Source organism: Manacus vitellinus, unplaced genomic scaffold (assembly GCF_001715985.3).
Source record: "Manacus vitellinus isolate BGI_N305 unplaced genomic scaffold, ASM171598v3 scaffold_3_pilon, whole genome shotgun sequence".
Classification (NCBI taxonomy): domain Eukaryota; kingdom Metazoa; phylum Chordata; class Aves; order Passeriformes; family Pipridae; genus Manacus; species Manacus vitellinus.
The window spans coordinates 5,612,367-5,630,109 of NW_021940535.1; the positions used below are offsets into that span (position 1 = coordinate 5,612,367).

Below are 17,743 nucleotides of genomic sequence, written 5' to 3' on the forward strand. Positions count from 1 at the left end.
ATTGCAAAAATAGAGTTCCTTTTGGTTCCTCCTCGTCAGATTTTCTATTTTGACCTGCATTTATTTGTATTTCAAGCTCCTAAGGAATACTAAGCAAATTCAGAAATAAATGGCTATAAACACAGTACAACAGCAGACCTGGTTAAATATCCACAAGTCAGAGCCAGTAGTGATAGTTGAAGCCAAATGCTCTATTCATTGTGTTCTTAAGCAAACAGTGTAAGATGGCCAAGGTGACCCACCATGCACAGGCTTGATATCGCAAAGATTCACTGTCAGGAGCCCAATTTCCCAGCTGTTCTGTCTGTTAGCAATGACTACTCAGGAAACACGCAATGCTAGTAACAGTCTGCCTATTTATAGTCTGAAAAGGGAGGACAAAGATTAGTTTTCATCATAGTGACTAACATGAAGGCTGAATCTGAGCCAGAGCAGCCCCACTTAGAGGGTCAAGCTGCAGTCGAGGTAATTAGTACAGGCATATGTTAAGTTTACAAGGTGCACTGCAGCACCACATACCCGAACAAACTCTAGTCAAGCTGGTACAGCTAAATGACAAGAATACAGAACAATGCAGAGAACCTATCTTAGTGCTGGCTGTGAGAAGACTCTGCTGGCCAGCTTCTGCTCCCAACTCACAGCCCTCCATCTCAGTGACTGGAGAGGTATTACATGCTTTGGTGACCTGGGTGCAGCTGCACAGCTTGAGTGCTTCCATCTCCAAGGTTAGCTCTGGTTTTGTTCCAAGGCATTCCTTGACTCATGTCAATGTTTCCTTAGACAGATGCTGTATTCATTTTTGTCCTTGGAGGAATTTTCTTCAAGAACAGAGGTTTTCTTGCAGCAACAAATTCCTATAAAATTAGGCGTTTTCCCTAATTCAGATCCTCATTCACATCACTTTCTGTACAGGCATATTTTTCCTCCAAAACTGCCTTTTAAAGGTATATTTGACATCTCAGGTGATCAATATAAGTAGATTTTAGTCCATTTGTGTCCTTATGCAACTCAAGATTGTTGTGCAAAAAGCCTACCATTTTCTGACAAAGAAAACTGTATCAAGTGTCAGAGTACAGCTCTTCCCTCTTGCAGAAGAAGAAACACTTTGTAGATCAAAGGAAAAAACACCTCTGATGTCAAACAGCCCAACCTCTTCACAGGTTGTGAATAGTTTCTTGTTTAGACCAAATACAGACCAGCGCTCCTATTCTTTAGTATAGCCTGAACTCTTTCTCAACACCAAATGCCTGATCTAGTAGCTGTGATAGGAAGCATGACTGTGATGTTCCCCTCTAAAAAGCTGAGATCTACCATGTCAGATATTTATTTCTTTTTCTTATAAATGGAATCCTATGGAAAATTCTGTTCTGGTCTGCATGATAGCACAAGTGATACAGTGCTTTTGAGGTTCAAGCAAATCTGGGTAAAAATCACCAGCAATCGTCAATGATCAAAGAAATTTATTTCATTCATTTATATTTAGATTGGAAAGAAATGTCGTAAGTAATGCAACATGATGGGTATCTCGGTCATCATGAGATAATTACAGTCATGCAGAGTTGCAAAACACTGTGAAGAAATATTTACTTCTTAACAAATAGTAAAATATTTGTCATCTTTGCTTTTTAGGTGTTGCTAGATCTATTATTTATGCATGTATATATTTTTATCCATAAATGATGTTGCCACATAGATATGTTGCTATTCGAGCAGGAAGATCAGCATTAAGAATTGTGTTCTCCATTTTCAAAATGTTTTGGCACTTACTTATTGACTTCATACAAACCAATGCATTTGGATAATGTGAAGGGTAAGAAGTAAATTTACGGAAAATTATTGTCAACACTCGTATCACAGTAACGTGTGCAAATTCCAGTCAAGTTCAGTATTGTGTTTTACAAAAAGAAACTGCCTCTTGCAGCCTAAGATTATAACCACAGTTTGCTGCAAATGTTGACAATCCTGCAAGATCAATATTGAAAAAAGACCTTATAAAGGAAGAGAGAGAAGTATTTGCTTCACCTCAGAGATCTTGGACTCTGGAGCCATAAGCCATAAACAGCTTGACCAGGGTCATGTATGATAAGAGTGTCAGAACCAAGAAACTGAATTTAGAATAACTAAGTTATGGCACAGTGCCTTTACCCCAAATCACCCTTCCATTTCAGATAAAAATCTTCATTGCAAGGGATTCCTTTTGTGTTCTGGAAATCTAGTTTTAGATCTGCATGGTTTTCCAACTCAGTGCAATGCTTTGTAAAATGTATTAAGGCAGTTTTTATCTGAGATCTTTGGTTGCTATATCCCAACTGAAACATTCTTTACAAGTCCAAATTTCTGGATGACTGCTTAGTAGAGAGACATTTATCATAGGAAAGCCTATAAAAGGAAGAAGGGAGGGAGGGAAAGCAGAGAAAGAAAGAACTTTGTTCTCTTTGAGACATCTTTTTCATGCTGTTTTCTCTTTCATTGCGCATTATTTTGGCTGAGGTGGAAAAGATTTGGGAAGTAAACAACGAGTAAATGCTCTCAAATTTGTAGAGTGTAATGCCATAAACAGTAGAACTGCCCATACATGATATGCAAGAGGTCAGAATCAGATCTCCTGTAGATGCAGAGGAGTGGTTTACTTTCACAAATCATTTCACTTCCAAAATAATAATTTCATTTCAATTTTTGAATGAAGTTTATTTCCTTGTCATTTTTATTCAAGGCAGAACTGTTGTTCGTACTTTCACAGAATAGTTGAGTTGGAAGGGGTCTCTAGGGAAGTTAAACCTTTAGCACATTATTGGTGCTAGATTTTTTTTTTTAATTCTAAAGTTAACAATTTTCTACTGGGGTGTGCTATGCTATGTATAAGTCTTTCTCATACATCTGTGAACTTTGATTGGTTTAACACTCGTTAAATTCATAAGGACATTTAACATATACTCTTGGTCTCAGTGCTGTTACCACTAAGCTGTAAGACGAGTCCAGTAGATCTCTTCTCTCTCATACGATGACCTACTTAGTCTAACAAAATTTTGTTAGGGTTCTGGTTTAGATTTGCTATTACATTACATATATTCACTTGCATCACCTATATGGTATTTGAAAAGGGCCTAGCTGATGACTGTTCAAAGAGTGAAAGCTGCAGTTCTACAGTAAGCTCACCTTTCTACAGGGAACCCCCCTTTGCCCACATAACTGTACTCTCTGATAACAATATAACAGTGGCACTAATGGTAATGTTAAGACTAAAAAAGGTGGATAAAGGGAGTATAGCCAGGCACAAGTCTCTAGGGGACCACTTAATACGGGAAACTGTTATTTTTAAATTGAAATTTTGTAAGTACTTTCTTTGCATTCTTGGATTTAGAACACTGCTGAGATAGTAAGATTGCACTAAGATATTTGGGCATAGTGATAGTCTTAATGAGCTATTTTAAAGATAAGGAACAGGCAGGGAATGAAATAAAGACTCAAGTGCAGCCATGTGAGAAGTTTCTCTGGCATAGATGATATAGAAATGAACTGTAAAATTACTTTTCAAAGACCCTTTTGCAAAGTCTGAAGGGGAAAAGGCTAGACCAACATAGGCATATCAAGGAGCATTTCCAGGGCCACAGCACATAATAGAGCAGATATTCTAGCCAAAGCATCAGTTTCTGGGGTGGAACAGTACCATAACATAAACTCCACTAGTTTTTTCTCAGACCCTAGAGCAGTCTAGGACTGGGAGGTGTAACACACCTCCCCAGAGCCGCAAGTTCAGACTGCAGTTTTACTTTTAAAAATATAGAAGGTTCTTTTATATCTCGAGATAACATCAAGAAAATAAGCCACATACTTGTTCCCAAGAGGTACTTTTATTGATAATTTAGGGAGAAAATAAGAGAACTTGGCAAAATTTCAAAAGGGTGGCATACAATCAAAACAAAGCATTCCACTAAATTACTGACCCCGCACACAACCACCCTTACAACTTGGCAATATCCAATCCCACCTGCCTTAAGCTGCCCAAAACATCAAGAAAGGAGCAAAGAAAGAGGAGGGAACAAGGAGAGAGAAGAATGAGAAAGAGGGAGAGACAGATTATATAGCTACCATTGTAACCTTGTGGAAGCTCTCACATGTCCAGATGGCAGGGCTGTGACACATGGCAAATGTATGCCCTTGGTTTTATCTGCTCTGGTCCCTATGGCAAACACCCACAGGTGAGGCTCTGACCCACCAGCCACTCTGGGATTCCAGGCCAGGGTGAGAGGCAGTGTTCTCATTGTTCCTGCCAGTCTGAGGCCGGGCTGGGGCTCCAGGATTTGTGGGATATTATAGTTTTCTCAAACTGGTTTTGACTGGCAGCTGCTCCATGGCTTTCCCAAGTGGGCTCCATAGGCCTGCCATGGGGGATGCAACGCCGCCTCACTTCCATTCCCCCTTCACACATACACACACACACACACACACTCTCACACACCCTGAGGTGGTTCCAACCCAACTATTACAGATCCAGTGTCTCACAGGATGCCACAGAGGTGTTACGCTCTTACCTGTTTGAATTCAGAACAGGATGTCCATCTCTATAATTCAAATTCTTTTCAAATGCTCTTAATTGAGTGTAAATAGCAACCATCCATAAAAACTACATGCCAAAAAATGTTACAGTGACATAAAACTTGAGTGGCACCATAAGAATGAAGATAATTTTACTCAACTCTAGGTATGGTGTATATCTGAAGTATTTATTAATTTCTGTGGAACTGAGATTGGGACATGAACAAAGGAGTCATTGGAAGTATATTTCTACAAATAAGCAGTAGAACAGCATAACTTTGTGTTAATGCACCTGCTGAATTAAGTTAATACTTCAAGCAAATTGTTTTAGCCATAAGTTTCATCAAAGCTCAGAGGACTATGATTCATCAAAGGACCTAGTCATATCTTTTGAGTTAGATATTCTCAGTTTTAGTTCAGAAGACTCTGAAATCAAGTAATAGAAGATCAAGCAAAATAATTTCATTATCTCTGTGAATAACAGGTAATTCTGGAATCAATGGCATGAAGAATAGTTAATGTACTACATCAAGACTAAATTGCATCTTACATTTTTATTCTGAAGAATATTTTCCACTGTGAAAGTGGAGCTGCTCTAGGAGAACACAAATCAGGTGATCAAAGAGCCAGGACACTGAGGCCAGATCTGTAGCCAAACACCAATGACTTTAAAGCTGCAAATAGGAACAGAAATGTCACCCTAAGCAGAGAAGAAGAGAAAATGTAGAGGGGTAGAGCTGTGTGGAGATTACCCAGCACATGCGTCTTGTAAAACGTCACGTCAGGAATAGCAAATGGGAATGGCAGAAGAAGAAACAGTTACTGGATCATGTTGTCCACATGATGCTGAGCCAGGACAACGGCTCTATGACTCTATTGAACTTGTCCATATACCTAGCCAAGGATCTGGAGAGCAGGGAACTACCATTTCCTGCAGTTCACCACAGAGAAACTGAATTGTTAAGAAAGTTTACTGTTTTTTATGTTATTGTCCTTGTGTCTTTGTCTCATGTTGCACAGACATGTGCTAAGCATACAGTGCTCATGCAGTATTACCAGATGGGAATGGTAAGCTTTTACAATTCCTTTGTAGATCTATAAACACCCACCAATATCTAGAAGGCAATAGAGAATCAGATGCTCATAGTAACATGGTTTGTGGACAGCACCAGGTTGCTGTATTTAATGTTTACCATCATGACAGGGTTCCTGCATACTGCGTTGGCACAGTGGCAATCAAGCTGATGTTTGCAGGTCACTTATTGTTTAAAAAAAATTCCCCTGAAAGGACACCAGTTTACATGCATCATTAAAGCTCCATCAGCACATTACACAGCTCCAGGTTGTAAACCATGCCAGATCAGGACCTTTCATTCTTTAGATAGATGAAAGTAATGATGCCAGCAGTGACAGGGTATGTATTGTGATTAGGTGTTGTGACCAGGAGGCAAGACTTTTGAAAAACGATCTTCCAAAGATGATTGCAGGTAACACAGTGGGTGCTGGAAACCTTTCTGCATCACTGAATCTCTTTCATTGAGTCCAGCATTTCACTGATAAATGTGATTGCACTTTTCCCTCACTCAGCAAATATAGTGACTGGCAGAGTAAAAAAAATTTAGCGTCTGTGTTTATATCCATTGATCTGTGTCTTGTAAGTGGTATGTCACTTGAGAATCTTTATGAAAACAGACAATTTATAATGGCAGATAAACTGCTATCCATCTTGCTGAAATTTTGATATAAGTTGTTCTATGTCTTTCATTACTGACCATAATACTCAAGTTGATTCAAGATAATAGGGCTAAGACTCTAACTTCTAAATAAGTAATTTAAGGCTAACCTGCATTTGTAATTCTTCAAATACATTTACTTTCTCCTTGATTTCTTGTTATGCATGAGGGAGTTTGGGGCTTTAGACCTTGCACCCATGAGAAAAAAGTTCTGTAATGAGATCAATAGTTGTCTCAGCAGTGGCAGGCATGCAGAGTTTTTGGCATTTGCAGTAAAAAAGAGCTGGCAAAAGTCTGTAAGTGAAGATCAAAGAACCTTCTCACAAATGGAGGAGGCAAGGGCACCTGTGGAAGGTCACCACCCAAATGAGGAGACAGAACCTTTTTCAGGATCTCGCTTTCAGAGAAGATGCATGCAATAAACTTCCAGAAGAGAAGCCTCAAGGAATTACTTTGAGTTTCAGGTGTAATATAGAAATCGAAGGTGTTATATATTTATCAACAGTTGGGATGCAGCACCATCAGCAAGTCTGTTGATTAAACTAAACCAGGAGGTGCTGTTGACTCTCTTGAGAGACAAGAGGTCTTGCAGAAGAATCTAGAGAGAATGGAGTATTGGACTATGATTAATGGGATGAAATTTAACAAATCAAAATGCCAGATTCTGTACCTAGCATGGAGCAACACAAGCCTAAAGTGGGGGAGGAGTGGCTGGAAGGCAGCCCTGCAGAGGGTGGTCTGGGGGTGCTGGTTGGCAGGAGGCTCAACAGTAGTCAGCAGTGTGTACGCCCTGGCAGCCAAGAGGGCAAATCACATCCTGGGGTACATCAAGCACAGCAAGACAGATGGTCCAAAGAGGTGACTGTCCCACTGTATTCAGCATTAGTGCAGTCTCACTTTGAATACTGCGTACAATTCTGGGTTCTGCTGTTTAGGAAGGATTTGAAGGTCTTTGAATGTGTCCTGAGGAGTGCACCACAGCTGATGAAGGAGCTGGCAGGTATGCCCTCTGAGGAGCGGCTGAGGACTCTGAGTTTGGAGTGAAGGAGGCTAAAGGGCAACCTCACTGCTCCCTACAGCTTCCTGAGCTGAGGAAGTGAAGAGGGAGTTGCTGAGTTCTTCTCCCTGGTACCCAGTGCCAGGACACAATGGCTAAAAGCTGCATCCATCAGGGAAGGTTTGAACTTGACATGGGAAAACATTTCTTTACTGGGAAGGTAGTCAAAGCCTGGAACAGGCTTCCCGGAGAGGTGGCCACTGCCGTGTTCCTCTCAGTGTTTAAGAGAGTATTTAAGGACAATTCCATTAAAGCCATGCTTTAACTTTTGGTCAGCCCTGAAGTGTTGGACTAGATGGCCTAAGCAAATTAAAAAAAAAAAGTAAATGTAAAAAAAGGTCAATGTAAAAAAAAAAAATAAATTACAGCCTAGAATTTATCCTTTAAAATCTGAATTGTCTTTAATGTGACAGTAACCACTGCAGAGCTAACTTTTCTGTTTTGCTAACTCTGAGCTCATCTTTATATGTGTTGAAATTCTCAGCAGGTTTTGTTCTGGACTTCCAGCCATTTGTTACTTTGTTGAAAGCTGCACAGCTAGTTTTATCTTGAAAATTGAAATCTAACCTATATTTTTATTTAGCCTGAAAGGGTGTAAGTCAGTTTGCTATTATACAGCGTTAATACACTCTCCATCTGTTGACTTGGGGATTATTTTCCCTGTGTGTTGTCAAAAGACTTCTGCTATTAAGCCAACATTTTGTGTAGCAATTACTTTTGGTTTATTTTTCTTGATTCAGGTTAGGATTGAGTAAATCAGGACACTACCATCTTAATTTTAAATTAAGTAGCAATTTACATGCTTCTTTTCAAATTATATTCTACTGTGATGCTGAAAAATTGTTCACCTGTAGCCCAAGAAACAAAATATTGTTATTTCTAGATAGAGTCTGTGGGTATTATACTGAGGATGCAAGGCCAGAGGCTTGACAGGTTTGCACTATTTTGACCCCTGCCTCAAATTTCATTTAGCCAAAACACCATTTTTTTTCTAATGACAGGAGTTCTATGCCTAATTTGTTTTACCTTTTCTTATCTTCTTATGGTATAACCCCATTTTATATAGATACTAGTAAAAAGTAGTTACTTTGTGCAGAATGAGATATTGATGACTAACAGAATCATCAAGGTTAGAAGAGGCCTTCAAGACCATCTAGTCTAACTGTCAGTGCAGCACCACCATAAATACCCCTAAATCATATCCCCAAGTGTGACATCCAGGCAACTCTGGAACATTTCCTGAGACCAACTCATTCTAATGCCTAACCACTCTTTCAGTGAATTTTACTTTTTTTTTTTTTTGGTGACCTTAAATCTCCCTTGGCACAATTTAATGCCATTTCCTCTCATTCTTTCACTTGAGACATGGCAGAAGAGACTGACCCCTACTTCATTACAGCCTCCGTTCAGATAGTTGAAGAGAGCAATAAAGTCCCTCCTAAACCTCCTTTTCTCCAGGCTAAACAACCCCAGCTCCTGCAGCTGCTCTTGATAAAACATGTTTTCTAGACCCTTCCCATCTTCACTGCCCATCTTTGGACATTTTCCAGCACCTCAGTGTCCTCTTTGAAGCCAGTGACACAGAACTGGACACAGTACTTGAGGTGCAGCCTCACCAGTGCCAAGTACAGGGGCAGAATCACTGCCCTGGTCCTGCTGGCCACACTATTCCTGATACAGGCCAGGATGCCATTGGCCTTCTTGGCCACCTGGGCACACTGCTGGCTTACATTGAGCCAGCTGTCAACCAACTCCCTCCCGCAAGTCCCTTTTTGCTGAGCAGCTTTCCAGCTGTTCTTCCCAAGCCTACAGCAATGCACGGGGTTGTTGCGACCCAAGTGCAGGACCAATAACAGTAATAATGGTGCAGTGCAGAGAAATACACAACCAGTACACATTCTGCAGTCCTGAAAATTGGAAACATGGGATTTGGGGCAGAGAGGTGCAGGCATGGGATGACACAAGACTGTGCACTGATTGATACAGGGGACTCCAGGGCTATGAACTACTCACCAACAGTCAAATAAATTCAAAACTGGAGCTGGTCAAAACTGATTTCAAGGGCACCAAAGAAATCAAAGAAGATATGCAAAGTGCACCATGTATAGTAAAACATATATACATTAAATATAGTGAATATTGTACAGTAAAACACATAGTAAATGTGTCATGGAGATGCAGACCAGAGCAGAACAAAGGTTTAAAAGCATGTTAGCACAATGTAAAATGACACTAAGCAGATTGTCCAGTCATGAAGAAGCCACCAGCATTGTAGCCCTCTCAGCAAAGGACAGAATGCTGACAACCTGCCATCTTTGCTTTCCTCTGCCCCCAGCACACACACCCCTCCTGTTCAGTCTGAAGCTGTGATCTCAACTCTACTAAGATTAGCACTGATGGCAGAAAAGCTCCTGCCCTGCTTTGAGGTCATAGTTACATCTTTCACAATAAAGTACAACTCAGTGCAAGAAATACTACCAATTTTCTTTGACTTTTCAGATAAAAAGTCCGACAGCAAATTTGGTTTTCATTATGGCCAGCTCCACACTGAAGTGCATCTGAAGAGTTGAGTCAAAGGTGTGATTGTTGTTGCACTGATACCCAAATTGCTCTGAGTGTGCATGTGTAGACTCCTTTCCCAGAATGGAAACAGAAGAAAGGAAAAAAATCCCACCAACTTGATTTGTTCAGCATAATTGTATAGATAATCTCAATCCATTACTTTGTGGCACAGAACAGTTTTCCATTCACACATCCATCTTCTCTGAAATAGAAGACTATTCTTACATTTTATTCACATAATGGTTTTGATAGAAAATCTGTTTTGCTGCAGATGAGGGCCCTGGAGGGTTTTGGACTATTGTAATACATAAGAGCTGCCTGACATTGCAGCATTCGTTCTCCAGTGCGATTGCCTAGCAGGGCTAAAAGCACTGATGTCTTTTACAGTTCTGGTATTGCCATTATCCATTTCAATGGGGTTTAAATGTAAAAGTGAAATTGACGGTGTTACAGCATGAATTTCAATCACACTAAGAAAGAAGATATTGATGGGAGCCAGCAAGGGAGCTCTGGACAAAAATATTGCAAGGAAGAAGCTGAAAGGCTGATTGCTATAAGACCAGTGACTCTGTGTTTTCAAGTGACATAGCTGCCACACACTAAAACACTGTAACTCAGGGGTAGTAAAACTAATGAGAAAGCAGTAAGACTGTTTTTGCAGGAGCTTAAGGAGTTGGATTTTAATTTCCACAGCAGACAAGCAGAGCTGTGAGTAACCTTGATGCAAGTTGAAAACAGAATCATAGTGTTATGTGGTCCATTGAAGCACCTCTGTCACAACTCTGGCTCTGATTCCTGCTTGGATCCAGGCAAATATCCATGACAGTTTCCTCTGGGGCTGTGGTCAGCAATTCCCTTGCCTGCCTCTGCATGCCCTGAGACTTAATGCCATCACCAAGAAACGTGCAATTTTGTGAGAAACACAGACAGTTTTTGAGGATCTCCACATTTACCTTGAGCTGCAAACAACTGAAAAGGCTTGTCTTGTGCCTTGATTTATTTGTATTTGTGCTTCCATGACAGCAGCATGCTCTGTAACTGTTTAATTGGTTTAAATCAAATTTAAACATTAGGTAAGCTTAAAACAACGGAGATGCACAACAGAGCTATGGTCTTGATTACAGAATTATGGTTGAGATTACAAAGAAAAAAGTAAAATTATAATGTCATATTTCAGATAATACAATAAAAATCCTCCTTAGCTTCTGTGGTATTTTTATACATCACAAACTTAGCAATTAGGGTGTTCTTTCTAAATAAACTCCCTTTCCCACCTTCGATTGGTCTGATATTCCCGCTGCCATAACTCTAGCCTGTGGTTTAAGTTCCTGTCCGAATTTTCTCCATCTGCAGCTTGCTCAGCCTAAAGTGGAAGAAAAACGCTTGTAGGATTGATACATTCAAACCATTTGAGGAAAGAATTGTGACAATGTACTGAAGAAATTTTGAGGCACAGTGACTGACAAAAGTTCCTACCAAGAAACAATAATAAATGTGTGTGAAGTGGATTTTTATACAAGATTCCCTTAGGGAACCCCTTTCTTATCAAAAGTATCATTATGATAAAGATCATTATGCATATTTAGCAAAATGTTTCTCTTGTACTCTGAATAAAAAGTCTTTTTCCCCTGAAAGTGTTTTGAGACAAATGTATACCTATGTGTGAAAACATGATGTTATCTTTATAGGAATTTCTTATGAATAGCCCATGAAAACATCTCTCTAAAGATGCAGGTTCTGCTATTCTGTCTGCATTATTTGTATTCATACTCTCACCAGTAACATCTGCAGCCAAGGCTTTCTGCAGAGCCAAATCACAGCATTTTGAATGAAATATAAAATCTTTACTGATGAAACTCTTCAGTAGGCTGGGTGCAGCACTAAGTAAAAATTGATTCATTTTGTTTCAGTAAAAAGGTGACACACACTTCCATATGAACCCACCTACCTACCTGGCCCTGCAGGTGTACTGGTAGCTGTAGCCCTTCTTGTAAGCATATTGTGGCAAAGGTTTGAAATCTTAGCCATATGGCCGGGGCCTGTTGGGTGAACCCACAACCAATACTAAAGACTGAAATCTCTGACTATAAAAAGGAATAGTCACATACTACTGGAAATCAATTCCCTTTAAAGGCAAACCTGGTCTTTAGTTATGCACTGTCATAATTAAGGATTTAACACAGGGTGTCCCAGCATTGGAGACTGAGTCTATGTTAAATTGCATTTAGTGCTTTCAAGTTTGCAAGATAATTAAAAAGATATAAAAAAAATACTACTAAATACATAGCTATTTCATATACCAGCTCCTATTCTTATTTACTTTATTGCAATATTAATTATAATAATATACTGTATTGTAGGGGAAGCTCCAGTTAAGGGACTAGGATTTCATTGCACCACAACATGACAAAATAAAACATGACAAAAATATGCTCCTTTCAACGCAGCCATTGTCAATGCATCAGTGGAAGTGATTAATTAAGATATCCGTCTAACTTGTGGCTCTTCATGCATGTAAGGCGCACAGGAGATGCAAGTATGGTGAGAACATGGAATGCAGTGACTGAAGGCTGGGTCATGCTGGCAGAAGGCTCGTCTTTAACCAGCATCCCTGGCCAGGGGAGAAACCTGAGAGAAGAGCCCGTTGCAGTCATGCTATTTGGTTGGACAGCGACGCAGCTGCACAGTCAGCCTGGTCTCCTTTGCTGTAGTGAGGTGGCTAGGGAGCCTTTCTCACTGAGGAGAGATTTGTCTCCAGTAGTACTTGAATTCTGTAGCTCTCTCTCACAGCAATTTTGCTTGTCGAATGTTCTTTGTATTTTAGGCTTATAAGTTTGGTATTATTCAGAATGTAAACCTAGGGATCTGAAATACTTGTTTAAGTTATAAAGACATGCAAGCATTTCTACAAGGTTATTCAGGGCAACTAAATTAGCTGCTTAACAAGGACTGTATTAATATATGCCTGACTTTTTGTCAAAGTCCCACTTATTTCATGTGAGTTTATTCAGCAAGTGGAATGAAACCTGTTTTGAGAGTTTGCCAAGATCTAGCATATCTGTAGCTCCCAGGGGAAAAATATAGATGTCCAGGTACATCTGCAAGTGGAAAAGCATATATACTAAGTCCATCTGGACCCTGTACTAAGAGACTATTGACAAAGCACTCATGCACCTAGATCATAAGCAACCCTAATATTGAGGAAGCATTTTGAAAAGAGAGAGATAGAAAGAGACTTGAGACTATGAATGAAAATAAAATTCCAGACCTTTTTTATCTGTGCTGCTTTATCACTAGGTATGTTTCCAGAGAAAGACTTTGCAATTAATTATCAGATATTTCTTGCCCAAGCATGCCTATGATATGAAGATTGTTAACATTTCTATGGAAATAATTAATAATATTCAATCTTGAAATTACTAGTTTGTGTAAGTAGAGTAAATAGTAATACATGTTGAAGCTAGCTGACCTAGCTCAACCAGTTAATTCACAAAGCTATCTTATGAGTGTCCATTTCTTCCCATTTTCACCGCTCACATGCACATTTATACACATACACACAAAATCTCAGTTACAGCTTTCCTCCTCTGATGCATTGGAGTAAACAGAAAGCTGCTTCTTTTCCCAAAAACTCTCATTCTGCATCCTTGAGAGAGGCAGAATTAAATGGAAGAGATGGGATAGTACTATGGAAGGCAATTGTTTGCATGTATTTAAACATAAAGCTTTCTGTTAATTCAGATGTTCAATTTAAATTTGAATAAAAATTAATGAATTACACAAATAATAATACTTCTGACTTGGCTGTGGGCCAGTGCTGTTATATATAAGCAGTGCTGAGGTTCAGCATCCTCATTCATATTCATCCAGTGCTAACCAGATAAATAATAGCATTATCAGGTACTTCAATAATCAAATAATGGAAAACCAATCTCTGGGAGTTTTGACTGGAATGGAAAGTAGTTTATTATTGTGTTTATTAGCTGGCATACTAAAGGCTCAGCTGTGGCTACATAATGAGGATATTCTAATAAATTTCTGAATCTGGATACATAAGCATTCTGATTAAACTAGAACTAGCTGGTTTAGTCTCTCTTTGGCTTACCATATCACTGATATCATCATCATGGAATCATCATAGAATGGCCTGGGTAGAAAGAGACCTTAAAGATCATTTAGTTCCAACATTCCTGCCGTGGACAGGGACACTTCACTAGAACAGGTTGCTTAGAGCAACATCCAGCTTGGCCTTAAACACTTCCAGGGATGGGGAATCCACAACTTCTCTGGGCAGCCTGTTCCAGTGCCTCACCACCCTTACAGTAAAGAATTTCTTCCTAATATCTCATATAAACCCTCTTTCAGTTTGAAACCACTCCCCCTTGTCACATCACTAGATGGTTCTGTAAATAGTTTCTCTCCATATTTCTTGTAGGCTCCCTTCAGGTACTGGAAGGCCACAATTAGGTCACTCTGAAGCCTTCTCTTATGAATTTTAAGAGAATCTTATCTTCTCTTATATCTTGTGAATTTTTTGTGTTTGCATGGTAATGCTACCTTGCACAGAATTTGACTATCAGGCTAGCTAAAGTACAGTAATAGGTCTTGGATATTATTAATTATTACATTTCTACAATGGAAATGTACTAGGGGGCAATTAGGAGCACATGCTAATTGTGTTTGTATTGCTTAGCTTCATTTCTTGGATTTTTTTCTTTGGTGCATATTAATACACTTCTAATAGACATGGCTATGTTTTCAGAAGAAGGGGGTATAGCTGTGTAGCTGTGTAGAATAAATTTGAAGATGGATAAGTCACACATGAAGCAATGCATGAAACCAAAACGTGCCAGAGGTGAGGCAGACATCAAATTAGTGTTTTGTCCATCTGTCTGTTCTCCCATGAATGTTACTTGAATGTTACTATACTAAACATGTAGTAACAACATATTTGAGTATGACTGGATATGATAAATTAGGAGCTTGAAAATAAATGTACAATAAACATGCTCTGCCTTCTGAAATCTGATGCACTGCACCCAGAAAAACAAAAAGGAGGTAGTAGAATCAATACACTTGAAGGGGTTTTTTTCAGCATAAACAACGCTGTAGCATATATTGACATTAAAAGCTTCAACTTTTCAGACAGCTTCAAGGGAGCACTGAAATATGTGTCTTTCCTGTCTATCCCATGCAGGGAATTACTGGAACGCAGCTTCTTTCGTTACTTCATCATCTTACCTCCACTTCTCCACCTTCCAAGGGGAAACCAGCGCAGACATCTCTTTCTATTTCAAAACATCAGCCTCGGATGGGGTGTTCCTTGAGAATCTGGGTAACACTGACTTCATCAAACTGGAGCTGAAATGTAAGTATATGCTTCTCATCACTATTCTTGGCACCTGAACAGGGTTTATGTGAGATAGTAGGTTTCAAGAAATGTGTATCATTCAGGAAAATATGTACGCTCACTACATTCTGGAAAAACTTCCAAATCAAGCTGCTTGACATATTTTCAGGTTGCCTTATGTGGGAAGAGCACTTGAAATATATTTGGATTGTTTATTTGGGGAAAACATACAAAGAAGAATAGAACTAGTAACATCAATTATAAAACTGACACTGACCTGAAAAGAGTTTCCAAAATTGCACGTCAGAATTATTTCTTAAGAGCTTATTTTTTCAGCTCTGTGTGCTTTTCTATTTTATTTCATGGTTGCTTCAGAAACAAGGAAAAGAAAGAAAAAAGAGGGACCATCCTAATCATCACTGCAAGGAGCCAAAGAGCTGAAAACTTGCATATGATATTTAAAAACCATAAAAAATCTCATAAAAATAAATCTTTATCAGCATTATCTGTTAATAAAATTGCTGATCTGAGAAAGAGGGTATACGATATCAACAGGTGAATTAATTTTATTATTTAAACCATTTTTAATGGCCCAGGGGCAAACTTTCCAGGGAAAGGTGCGGAAATCCTCAGCTGTACCTGAATTCTGCTTAGTGAAATTGAAGCTGCTGAATTAGGGAGAAACATGTTTTATGTCTCCTTTGTTCTCCCTCGACCCTGCCATAAATGGAAGCAGCAACAGGCCCGCTGTGCTTTGGGTGGTTGTTATTACAGCCCCCAGCAGCACATTACAGCAGTGGGGTTATATGAGTGCAGCAAGCAGCCTCCCTGCACTCCAGCACTGGGAAAAGCATGTGTGCTTCCTTTTGCTGCAGGAGCTACTCATGGACACCAAGGAGCCAGCTCTAAATACTGATGCACAAAAAAAAGGCAATGATAGAATTTGCTAATGTTGAAAGAGAAGAATTTGCTTCTGGACCCCAAATAATCTATCTTTTATGCAGATGCAATATGATCTACATGCACACATCTAATTTTAAAACAAAAAGCCATTTTCAGCACTTAGAAACCACCAGAAGGCCCCTTCAAAATGAATCTAAATTTTTCCCTCTGGATAAGAATAAAACACCAAGTTCCAATTGGGTGAAAGTGTGTTTCCTTCTTTCTACAAGGAATTTATTTCATGTTGCTTAATCCCAGTTTGTCTAATCTGCAATTAGTGCAAATCAAAATAGCTCCTATTGAGCCACAGGAGATAGTCTTAATTGCTTTAACAAGGGACAGAGCCCTTTTGTAATAAAGTGGCAGCTATTTCTAATTTCCCTTTGAATTTAAATAGTACTTCTAATCAGCTGAGGTGGGCATTTTCAGAGCTTCTGACTCTTCTATGTTATGAAAGGTGGTCTCTGCTATTGTAATCAGATCAGCCATGCTGTTCACTTAGCTAAATAGTGACAGTAACAGTTAATAAAGGTGACTATAACAGTGAATAAAGGTGAGTTGGCAGTGACTATAATTCTTTTGAACTCAGCTCAAGTTTAAAAGTAATCATGATACAACTGTTCACTGAATAGATGTACCAGTTCAAGAAAGTACGTAGCAGTTTACTCAGAATATCGTTAAACAGAACTTTAAGCCTGTGATTGAGATCCACTGACTTTGCTGTGACCTGGCATATGCATGAATTCAACCTCTTCCTTGTGTCCTATAATCTAAACCTTAGATTATAAATTTTTAGTGGCAGAAATTGAAATATCATCTGTAAAAACAGATGTGAGACGTTGGTAAAAACTATGTTGACTGTAAAGTCAACTTTTGCTATAAAGTACAAAGCAGTTCATTCGATGTATTTCCATTCACTCTACCCTTTCTTTCCCAAAAACTATTGCTTGAAATTTTCAGAGCCCCAGAAAATAGGCCTTTCTGTGACTTAAATGTTCTACCAGTCACAGCTCAAAAAGTGACTCAAAAAAAGTGTTCAAAAAGTATTGGATGTTGTGAGTTTAGTAACAAAGAGAAACTCATCCTCTCTTCTGAATTGCACATTTATTTAATGAACATTTGTTTTATATAGTTTTTATGTTTGTTTCATTCTAGTCTTAGTACTTATGGTTTTCTGGAATTCATTCAAATGGAAAGCAAAGTTTCAGAATTTCAGAAGTTTCTTACACAGTTTACAGTAGAATCTGCTGCTTCCTAAAAGTCGGTTTCCCCTTTACAGAAATCCTGTAAAATTAATATGTGAATTTCTCCCTCAATAGGAACACAAAATTAAGTCAGTACAGTAATTACAGAATTATCCCTAAACTCTTTCCATTGGCAAGCTGCTTTTTGACTAACCCATCACATTCTCTGGTAGAACAGCTATTTTGTATTAAAGGTTTTTTACATAATAACCATCATATTTCCTGCAACTGCTGTACTTCAAACAGCCTGTTCTCGATTTCTTCACTTTTTATCATTCTAAAGGGAAAATGTTTAAATCAGCATCCTGCCATCAGACAG

The 17,743-nt window shown here is 39.0% G+C and overlaps 1 protein-coding gene across 1 annotated transcript in view; it reads left to right on the forward strand.

Annotated features, from left to right (window-relative positions):
• The window catches only part of CNTNAP2 (contactin associated protein like 2), a 1,004,683-nt gene that overhangs the window by 883,164 nt on the left and 103,776 nt on the right, over positions 1-17,743 (forward strand). The window contains exon 16 of the mRNA XM_018075661.2: positions 15,086-15,256. Within this exon, the coding sequence (XP_017931150.2) occupies positions 15,086-15,256 (171 nt within the window). The remainder of the gene's footprint in view (positions 1-15,085; positions 15,257-17,743) is intronic.